This window comes from Primulina eburnea, chromosome 9, assembly GCF_022965805.1.
Source record: "Primulina eburnea isolate SZY01 chromosome 9, ASM2296580v1, whole genome shotgun sequence".
NCBI classification, from domain to species: domain Eukaryota; kingdom Viridiplantae; phylum Streptophyta; class Magnoliopsida; order Lamiales; family Gesneriaceae; genus Primulina; species Primulina eburnea.
The window spans coordinates 6,108,170-6,120,238 of NC_133109.1; the positions used below are offsets into that span (position 1 = coordinate 6,108,170).

The 12,069-nt window shown below is 34.7% G+C and overlaps 1 protein-coding gene across 1 annotated transcript; it reads right to left on the minus strand.

The window, feature by feature from the left end:
• Positions 1-124: 124 nt before the first annotated feature.
• On the minus strand, positions 125-7,245 carry LOC140841225 (uncharacterized). The gene is made up of 2 exons (XM_073208493.1): positions 6,868-7,245; positions 125-315 (listed from the first exon to the last, which is right to left on the minus strand). The coding sequence occupies exon 1, from the start codon at positions 7,146-7,148 to the stop codon at positions 6,888-6,890; it is 261 nt and encodes an 86-aa protein (XP_073064594.1). The 5' UTR covers positions 7,149-7,245; the 3' UTR covers positions 125-315; positions 6,868-6,887.
• Between the last annotated feature and the right edge of the window lie 4,824 nt (positions 7,246-12,069).

Consider the following 12,069-nt stretch of genomic DNA (forward strand, 5'->3'; position numbering starts at 1 on the left):
CGTTGCAAGGGAAAGGTACAAACATGATTGAAATTTTTTTCCCCTCCCAGAAAATGATACACTCAAAGGCAAAAGTCAAATACATAAAGAGTTTCAACAAAATATACTAATAGAACAAAACAAATGCCGGAATTCAAGGCCTGAAGAACACTAACAAAACAAATATCACAATAGTTTTACATAGATTTAGTAGCATCAATTTGCAAATGTATTTGCATCAGCTGCTTTTTTATTCTCTTCGATGCATAAAAACAAAAAAAACTATTGATGCTCCCCACATTGGCATCAATGGCCGCCCAGGAATTTTGGCTGAAACTGCAATTAAAATGTATTAAACATGTTATGGAATTCAGTGGGGGTATAATAGAGCATTGTCTGAAATAAGCAGCAGTGCACACTGACCACACAAGCAATTCCTTCCATTATGTCCTACGAAACAATGATATATACGTTCGCAAAGCATTTGACATAGAATCTATGCAGCATACATCATCGAAGATGTGTAAAAGGACAATGTGATTGTTTCTGAGAGCAATGATCTAGTCTATCAACAGTCTCATGCAAAATAATGATAACGAGGAAATTCAAATAACATGTTGAAAATGCATCATGTTATGCATTTCAAAGTATCATTATCGGCATTCCAAGCAATACACCAGAAATCCTAAATGACAAGATGAAAGTTAAGAATACCAGCAATTAGCGCAAAATGAAAGGTATGCCTGAGTACTTTCCCCATCAAAACCTTTTGGACAACTTTGCATGACAGTGTCAAGGATTAAGGACTCTTCCAACAGAAATTATTTGCAGGATCGGTACCGAGCTCATTTTTTTGACAGGAAACGATGTTCATTAATAATTTAAAAGTACAGCTAAAAGATAAAAACATCCTTCCAAAAGCAATTTTATGTGTAATTTTTTGGATTTTTTAACCATTCCAAGCAAATAATAGGTTACCCATTAGTCATAACCATGTCACATTTTTCCGGCCGTGCCCATTAAAAAATGGGTTTCTCGAAGATCTTATACAAAATAGACGCAGCGAAAGTACAGGATAAGAAAGAGTGGAATCCCAAGCTAAAACAAAAGCAAAGATTGCAGTGATGGTTGTGGGATTGTCCAATTTCAAAGTGATAGCAGGGGAAGATAATCAACAACCATTAGGGGTGATCTGTGAGAACAGGGATAATCATTTCGATTTCATTATTGGTAAGGGTAGCGTATATAATGGTATTAACTCCTCTCTAGATGATAAACTTGGTTTTGCCATCATCCTTACTAGCACAGCTTGTGTTTTATCTTGGCCATGAATTCTCTTTTACACCAACTAATAGCCCACAAGATCGCTTGCCGAAGACGGTGTTATGTGAATTGCCACCATACTGCATTTACGATGGTTAGTGGGGGGCATCATGATTTGTAAAAAATGACAGGCGGCACATTCAATTGTTTATGAGAATTTGCATCTACAAAGAGATGCGTCTTTCGATCATTTCAGATCATCCCAACATAGGTTTTCAGCATTGTAAAATAGAGATCAAAGATAAAAAAATATTGTTTTTTCTCAAGTGTAAAGGTTCTCTTGTGTGAGAAAATATATTTTCAGTTATCCTCTGGGTTGAAATGGTTAGATAGAGATCAAAGAAAAAAATTATTGTTTTTTCTCGAGTGTAGAGGTTCTCTTGTGTGAGAAAATATATTTTCAGTTATCCTCTGGGTTGAAATGGTGAGATATTGAGTTTTTGTACATTTGTAATATTTCTTCCAATAAAGATTTGCTTTAGCTCGGTGGACGTAGCTTATATTGGATAAACTACGTAAATCTTTGCACGTTTTGATTCCACATTTTTTTTTTGGTAATATATTATCATAATAATCGTCATCGTTTGGACGTAATCCCCAACAACTGGTATCAGAGCCTTGTTGTAAAATTTCTTACATTTTTTAGTATGATCTATGATTGTAGCTTTATCTAATCTTCTACATCAAAACAGATTTTTTAGATTTTTTGCTAAGGCTAGAGAAGCGATGGCCGGAGATGATGGATCGGGACCTGAAATCAAAAAGTTTGATAGTACATATTTCACGTTCTGGTGGTTACAGATTGGATATTATCTGTATAGTAAGAAGTTGCATCAAACTCTATGAGGAAAGAAGCCGGAAAAGATTGATGATGATGACTGGGAACTCCTTGACCAACAGGTGTTAGGTGTAATACGATTGATCCTAACGAAAAACGTAAGACATAACGTGGCGAGGGCACAAACCACATAATAAATGATGTTCATTTTATCAGACATGTAAGATAAGAGATCAGCAAACAACAAAATACATCTCATGAAAAAGTTATTTAACTTAGAAATGGGAGAAAGTGCTTCGATGGCTAAACACATCAATGAGTTCAACACAATTGTTTCTCAGCTAACATCGGTTGAAATTAATTTTGATGATAAGATTCGTGCATTTATTCTTTTAACTGTTTGGACCAAATGTTTGGGAATCAAAGCTGACAGCGGTTAGCAACTTTGTCGGAAAAAGAAAGCTACAATTCAATGATGTCAGAGATCAAATTCTTGATGAAGAAGTTCACATGAAGTATTCGGGTGAAGGAACATCATCGAGATCTGCTATAAATCACGAAAACAGACAAAGTGGCGAAAAGAGTTCTAACCGAGATCCAAGTCAAGAAATGGAAAAGAAAAAAGTAATTTTGAAAAGAATTTGAAGTACTTGAGCTCTGGTCACTTAAAAAAAACTGCAAATCAACAAAGAATAATGCAAATGTTTTTAATAAGGAGGTACATGATAGTCTATTATTATCCATGAAAAGCCTGATTGATTCTTGGGTTATAGAAAGCTTCGTTTCATACAACTGATAATTGCGATATATTCGATAATTACATCACTGGCGATTACAGAAAAGCTTTCCTGGCAGATGGAAAAGCTTTGAAAATAATTGGCATGAGAGATGTTTGGATGAATATGTCAAATGGATCTGACTGGAAAATTAACAAAGTTAGCATGTACCGAAATCGACACGCAATCTGATCTCAAAAGGACAGCTAGACGACGAAGGCCTTAATGTGACCTTTGCTGATGGTTCCTGAAAAGTGAAGAAAAGAGCCATGATTGTTGCTCGAGGAAAGAAAAGCGGAACACTTTATATGACTTCAAGTTACAGAGATACATTAGCAGCCGTGGCTGCTGGAGCTAATTCAAGTCTATGGCATTATAGGTCCGGGCATATGAGTGCAAAGGGAATGAAGATGCTTACATCAAACGGGAAGCTACTAGAATTAAAGACCGTTGAACACGAGCTATGTAAAAGTTATATCTTTGGAAAGCAGAAAATTGTGGGCTTTTCAAAAGACAGTATATAACCGAAAGAAGTAAAGTTGAAGCTGGTTCATACTGATGTATGAGGACCATGTGACATCCCTTGGAGGCTCAAGATATTATGTCACACTTATCAACGATTCAAGCAAGAAAGTTTGGGTTATTTTCTGAAAAATAAATCTAATGTTTATGAGACCTTTAAAAGATAGAAAGCCATGGTTGAGAATGAGACCAACTTGAAGGTGAGGTGCTTTCGATCGGTGGTGAGTACGAAGATGATGAGTTCAAGAAATATTGTGCATAGAACGGGATCAAGATGGAAAAAACCATTTCTGGTACACCTCAACAAAATGATGTAGCTGAAAGAATGAACAGAAACCTGAATGAACGTGCTAAGAGCATGATATTACACTTTGCATTAATGAAATCATTCTGGGCTGATGCGGTTAATACTGCAACATATATGATCAACAGAGAACATTCGGTACCGCTTGACTACAGAATATCCGAAAAGGTATGGAACGACAAAGAAGAAAATCTTTCTTTCTTGAAAGTGTTTGGATGTCCTATGTTCATATTGATTCAGCTAGCAGAAGAAAACTTGATCCGAAATCAAAGAGTGTTTCTATATTGGTTATGGAGATAATGAGTTTGGTTGTCGTTTTTGGAATAACCAAAATCGGAAGAATATTCTGAGAGGAGATGTAATTTTCGATGAGCAAGTATTGTACAAGGACAACTCAACCATTGGAGTTGGAGATGAATGTTCTGAAGTCAAGAAGACTGATAAAGTGCCCTTGATAGATATTCCTGTGAATGAATCGAAAGCAGAAGATGAAGAAGCAACTACACAAGATGATAACCCACAAACTCTGATGATTGAACTCATGAAATCTATGAGAACAATTAGACCACCTAATAGATACTCCCATGCATTTCACTATATTTTGCTGACAGACAAGGGTGAACTGAAGACCTTTGAAGAAGCAATGAAAAATGATGATTCAAATAGTTCATCCTACCACAGTACATCAGAAAAAATGTATGTTATTATCGAGTAACATATAAAGGTACACATAAAATTAGATATTTGATGAACGTGATTTATGTGACATTTATTGTCTCAATGAATTATTTGTGGCATTGCATAAACATCGATGGGTGAAAAAAAAGATATTTTATACACACATTTTTTGTCTGCATATAATATCAATGCATGACATGAAATTGCACAACATTTTGAGCCTCAAGCCTATTGATTACCATTTTGATATTGTTTGTATGATCGAGTTGATTGTCGAGATGGTACGAAACTAAGTGAGAGATAGCCGGGGAAGATGAGATGGATTCACTTTCATCCAATCAAACATGGGAGTTGACATAAATTCCGCAAGGCAAAAAGGGGTTACATAACAAGTGGGTGTACCGATTAAAAGAAGAACACGATGATAAAGCGGTACAAGGTAAGACTTGTCGTAAAAGATTTTCAACAAAAGAAAAGCATTATTACACTGAGATTTTCTCTCAAATAGTTAAGTTAACCACTATTAGGTTTGTACTCGAACTAAAAGCAAAATAAAATTTACATCTAGATCAGTTAGATATAAAGAAGGTGTTTCTTCATTGTGACCTAGTCGAAGAAATTTATATAAATCAGTCGCATGGATTTGTAGTACGAGCAAAAGAGAAAATGGTGTGCAAACTTCAGAAGAGCTTGTACTGTATCAAACAAGCTCCAAGACAGTGGTACAATAAGCTTGATAGATTCATGAGTACAAATGATTTCCTGAAGTGTCAGGCTGATTACTGTTGTTATGTGAAGAAGCTTGACTACTATATGTAGATGATATGTTGATAACATGAGTTTAAAATCAAGAAAGATTTATCACAGAATTTGCTATGAAGGATTTAAGCGTTGCCAAACAAATCTTTAGAATGACGATCTTAAGAGATCGGGTGAGTACTCATTTGGCTAGTTATTTTAAACTAACCAAAGCACAATAACCATCAACGTAGCCGGAGCAGATTTATATGAACAAGGTTCCTCATGCTTATGCAGTCGGAAGCCTCATGTATGCAATGGTGTGCACTAGATCAGACATAGCACGTGCAGTGGGAGTTGTGAACAGGTTTATAAGCAATCCAGGAAAACAACATTCGGAAAAAGTTAAATGGATTATGAAGTACTTGAAAGGTACTGCTAGTTTATCGTTGTGCTTCAAAAGGTCAAATTTGGGATTACAAGATTTGTTGATGCCGACATGGGTAAGTACCACTGGATATGTGTTCATATTAGGTGGTACGACAGTAAGTTGGGTATCTAAATTGAAAATATAGTTGCGTTTTCGAATACTGAAGCGGAGTACGTTGCAGTTACCGAAGCTAGCAAGAATATGGTATGGTTGAGATTCTTTTTGGAGGAATTGGGTCAGAAGCTTGAGGGGAGCACATTACATTGCGACAGTCAGAGTGCTATTCATTTAGCAAAAATCTTGTTTATCATCCTAAGACAAAGCATATACAAGTTCGGTATCGTTTCATCAAATCAATATTGGAATATAGAGTCTTGATGCTTGAAAAGATTCCTGGAAGTAAAAATCTAGCCGATATGCTCACAAAAGTTGTGACCATTGACAAACTGAAGTTATGTTCAACTTTCAGCTGAACTCCATACATAAATGAGTAGATATGAGTTGTTGCATTAATGGTGTGAAGTCATTATTGGAATCAAGTCTTCAAGTGGGAGAAATATTAGGTGAGTTGCCACCATCTTGTATTTATGAATGTTGGTAGTGGCAGCATGATTTGTCAAAAATAACAGGTTGTGCATTCAATTGTTGCTAAGAATTTGCATTTATAGATGTGTCCTTCGACCATTTCAGGTCATCCAATAAAGCTTTTCAACATTGTAAAATAGAGATCAAAGAAAAAAGAGTGTTTTTCTTAAGTGTAGAGGTTCTCTTGTGCGAGATAAAGAAAATCTATTATCGGTTATACAATGGGTTGGAATTGTGAGATATTGAGTGTTTTGTATATATTTGTAATATTTCTTCCAATAAAAATTTTAGTAGCTCCGTAGACGAATCTATATTGGGTGAACTACGTATACCTTTGTATTCTTGTTGATTGTTTTAATTCTGCATTTTTTTGTACTATATTATTATTATGATCGTCCTCGCTTCAGCGTAATCCCCAACAGACAAGATTTATAGTCAATTCAATCGTGACGGCTAAACTCAATTGGTCGATTAAAATCTAAAGCTATTGGAACCTTCTCAGTAGACAATTGTTTTACAAGTAGTGACAAAGTGAAACAAGCATGAGTCCATTGGCCAGGACGTCCGTCCGAGTAAGGCCACTAAATGAGAATTAAGATTCCAACACGTTCTGAAATTAAGCACTGGAGCAATTCCCTTGTATAAATATTTTTAATTTTCCCAATTTAAAAGTGAATGACCAGCAATATAGCATCGCATTCCATGAAAATTATATGGCTAACGAGAACATTGATAAAAAGTGGATGCTCGGAACCTGAGCGGCGGGCCGTCAAATCAATGGCCACCGTGTTGCTTGTGCTCGAGGTGACGGCGCTCCTCAGGCAGGGCAAGGAGGTAGGACAAGGCCATTCCTCCGAAACACACGTGATAGAGAGGATCGATGGAACTGGTCTCGATATACTTGGCGTGGTAATTGTCGAGTCCACGCTTCACAGAGTTACTGACAAAACTGAAGGTGAAAATGGGCTTCAAACGAGCAGGCAACTCCTTCACCTTCAGCCCCTTGATCTCGTTGTAGAAACTCCTCAACGCCATTTTCGTTCGCCGAGTACCTGAATTGATGAGGAACGAACCCTAATTGCGTTCGTAAGGAGAACCTTTGAAATATTTTGCCTTGGGATCGATTGTTTAAAAATAAAAATAAACAACTGAAAGATAAATGGTATATAAATATCTTTTTTAGCATAAAATTTATTTACGTTTACGATCTTAATCATATCACCACATCGCTCTTTATATAATTATTTACATATTAACTATTTTGTTGAATCTTTTATTTAACAAGATGGTTGCTCGAAAACTTTATAACGAGTTTGGTGTTTCATCGTTAAAATCTTGATAATAAAACTCAGTCAAAAAAATTTCAACGAAAGAAAAAGAGTACAACAATATATATTTCTCCTTTATGTTCTCTTGACGATCAACGCGTCTTGTTAAAATCTTACTATGAAAAACCCAATGAAACAAAAACTCAGTGAAGGAAAAAGAAGATGAAATATCTTGCTTCTGTCTAACAGCCTCATTAAAACCTTGTTATGAAAAATCACTTGAGAAAATTCATAAATAGTATAGTCTGAATTACTCATGTTGCAAGCATCACTCGAAATTTGATATCAGTAATGCTCTTATGAAAAGATCAGTCACATTGTCTTCAATTGATGTTTATATATGATACTTTTGTACTAAAGATCTGTTGAACGTTAATAATGTAAGGACCTCGCATCATATTATCGTAAATCATATTTTGATTCTCGATAATTCATGAAATTGTCATATTATTAAGTGTGAAGTATATAATTGACAATGGAAGCGAGAAAATATGTGATAATGAAAGACTATATTAGTAATTAATTTGTATTTGAAAAGTATGTTGAACCGCAATAGAGAAGTGACACATTTTACGGTTTGTAGCATAATTGTCAGAATATTATTTCAAATGAGATGAGACCAAGTTCATTAGAAGGTTAATACATAGCACTAAAACTTTTATGTTTTGATTTTTTGTCCAAATCCACTTGGAAATATGGGCAAAATCACCCCAAGTGTGTCGTGTGCATTAAAGTTCCTGCACTGACACATTTTAGGAGAATGCGCATAATTTTCGTGTCCAATGTCCACATTTAGTGAGGTCATTGGAAAATGAAAGCCAAAATATATATCTACTGTAGTGTCCAAAAATCAGTAAACGTAAAGTGTATGTATAATTTAATAGGTTAATTAATTTAAAATAATTAAATGATGAATTCAACATGTTTAATTTATTTTAAATATTTATAGGTTTAATTTTATGTGATTTAAATGTATTTCTTGAATTTGAGTTTTTCAAACAAATATTCGATGCTTTGGCCGGGAATCAGAGACGATTAAGACGATAAAATTAATGCTATATTTTATTTTAAGTTAAGAAATTATTTATTTTAAATTATTTATGAGATATAGCATTTTAAGGTCAAATTTAATTTATTAGATGAATTAAAATATTTTAAACATCTTATTTGCAATTTTGGAAAATTAGGAGTTACTACTTTAACTTATAGTTTATTATTTTATACATTTTTTGGGCTTAATTATTTAGCCAAAATCATTTAATTTAATTAAAAAAATTAAAAAAAAACAAAAAGAAGAAGAAAGCCTCTAAAACTCACGCGCACACACAAACACACACACTCATACTTTTACACACACTAAAAAACGTGAAAAGCTAGGGTTCTAAGCTCTTCTTTCAGCAGCCACCATCTCAGCCTCTTCCTTGCAAATTTTTGAAGATTCATGTTCTTTTTCTAGCAAGAAAATGTGCAGCAAGCGTCTCCCGGTCATCCCATGTAATCCACCGCGTCGGTATTCGTTATCTTCGTGCGTTTTAACGGAAAATATACTTTTCTTTTACGCATCGATCTCGTCATATTATGTATTTTGATGTATATTGTGCATGAAAATTCGTTTGTTATGTGAAAAGTTTGATATGTTACGATTTAAAGGATTTCTGAAAATTTTGAGTCACAAAACCCGTCATTAGCTGTCATTTTGATTCATGCGGTTTATAGGTCAGTTTTCTGGAAACATCTTCAACTTATTATTAATAGTACTTTGTAATACCTTATATTTGATAGCAAATTCGTAATTTTCTGATAAGAAACGAGGAAGATATGATTTTTACCGTAAAACCGCACAAGCTGTGAAATTTTTGTGTCACAAAACTCATCACCCTCGGTTATTTCGAATTCTGCAACTTATAGGTTGGTTTTTTGGAAATGTTTTCAACATATTATTTGTAGCACTCTGTGTTATCTTTGATTCGATAGGAAATTCGTAATTTTCATATAAGAAACGTGGGAGATATGATTTTTATCGTAAAATCGCACAAGCTGTGAAATTTCTATGTTACAAAACCCGTCACCCTCTGTTATTTCGGATTCTGCGATGTATAGATTGGTTTTCTGTAAATGTTTTCAACATATGATTTGTAGCACTCTGTGTTATTTTCGATTCTATAGCAATTTCGTAATTTTCCAATAAGAAACGAAGGAGATATGATTTTTTTTTCTAAAACAGCATAAGCTGTGAAATTTGGTTTTATGGAAATTTTTTCGACAAATGATTTGTAGTACTCCGTGTTATCTTTGATTCGATAGCAAATTCATAATTTTCTGATACAAAATGAGAGAGATATGATCTTTATCGTAAAACCGCACAAGCTGTGCAATTTCTATGTCACAAAACCCTTCACCCTCCGTTATTTCGAATTCTGTGACTTATAGATCGGTTATCTGAAAATTTTTTCAACATATCTCTGTGTTATTTTTGATTCGATAATAAACTCGTAATTTTCTGATAAGAAATGAGAGAGATATGATTTTTATAGTAAAACCGCTCAATCTGTGAAAAGTTGTGCATGTTCTTCAAGTTTTCTCAAATTTTGGTTGCAGGCTTCTTTGGAATCTCCTGGATCTTTGCTGTTGTGGTTGGGGTAGCATGTCCAGAGCGTTCCAACGAAGCCCTCGACGTTTTGAAGTATGATTGACGTGCAAAAATATTTTATTTTGAAGGTATGTTATTGGTCTTGTGGCCACCCAGTAAAGCATGACTGGGGAAGTATGATTATAGGATTGGAAAGCGATAAAACATGACTGGGGACCTCTCCACCCGATAAAGTATGATCGAGGATTTATGTATGTGGGAGTGGACATCCGGTCGAAAGGCTGTGGTGATCATTGCCAGCCCAGTACTGTGGTTTAGTCTGATCAAACGATTAATGTTACGAGTCACTTGCTTTAAACATATTTTTACGCAAAATTAAGTATGATTATGTATGTTATGATGGAAGTACTTTTATGAAAATGTTTATGCAATTATGGCACGTCTATGTTTATGTATGTTCAGCTGTTATTTCGTACTCATTACTTTTAAATGCATGTGATTTTATTAAGTGTCGTAACCTTTGTAAAACTGTTATTAAAGCCAGTGTTGTTAAATGGTTCGCTCAAAGACAACAGTTTTTCACCGTTGTCGTAGTTACAATTTGCGACAGTTTTGAACAACCGTCGCAAATGATCTTTGCGACGGAATGCATTATAAACTGTCGCTAAACTTAGCGACGGCTAAACTTAGCGACGGTTTATTAATAACCGTCGCTAAATGTAGCGACAGCATTCATGTGCGCAACCGTCGCTAACGAGCGACGGTTTATACATGAATTCCGTCGCTAATATTTTAGGTAAAATAAAAAAATTAATAATTTAATAAATATGTGTTGTGAATTGGTACAATCATGTAAGAGTTAAAAAAATTTAAATGTCTTGAAGTGATAAAATCGTGTAAGAGATAAAAATTTTAATTGTTTTGAAGTGGTAAAATCATGTAAGAGATAAAAATTTTAAGTGTTGTGAAGTTGTAAAATCGTGTAAGTAAGAAAAATTTTAAGTGTTGTATAGTGAAGTGGAAGAAAATGGAAGGAATTTGCAGTGGAAGAAAATGGAGGGACTTTTGGGTGGGGTCGAATTTTTGAAATTAGCGACGGTTTACCTACATCCGTCGGTACTGTTAGCGACGGTTACATCTAAATGGAATCAGCGACGGTTTTACTTGATTCTGTTGCTAACGTTAGCGACGGTGGAAATTAAACCGTCGCTAATTTGAAAGTAGCGTCGGTAACTGTAGTGACGATTTATTTTTTGCAAATTTTAAAGTAATATTAGTTATTTTATTACGAGATGTTACATCTACAAATTTCATGTTGACCGCTTTTGCTAATTCGAAACCTAAAATAGCGCTTCGGACAGAACAAAACGCGCACCTGCGAACGAAGCAATCTATAACGGCCCGAAAATTCGTGTTTGAAAATTTACGGAAAAATTAAAAATTTTCTTTTTAAAATAATCAAAATTTTCTCATTCACAATATCGACTGATAAATCAAGTTTAAATGTTCAAAAAACAGCGGAAGAAATTATTACTTGCCAAAATAACAAGTTAAAGTGTTCAACAACTGATAAAATATTTGAGCATCAAAAATAAAATGGCAAGTGCTGAAACTGAGGTCCTCGGGTGCCACTACTGCCGACCCAAGCTAGCTCACTGGTCCCCGCCCTCGATCCCGACATCATCAGTACCTACAACAATCAAGTCTAGTGAGTCTTAAGACTCAACATACATATATCGTAAATAACAAGTAAATCTAGTAAAATCTCATGGGAGTAAAAATATCATGTCATGAGGCATAATGTAAAGTATCGTGTCAAGATTAATTATAATACGTGCATAGCTAAACTGAAAATCATAGTGAAACTGTTTGCTCCTTAGAGCCATGTACTGAAATAGCTTGTAATAATTTTCTGGTGAGCTTATGCTCTACGCAAGTGGTCCCTGAATTGAACTGAACTGAGCTGACCGATACTGGGGACCGGATTTAATACTGATAGTAAAGTGACCACAAGCAAGTCGCATAAATCTCAAAATTT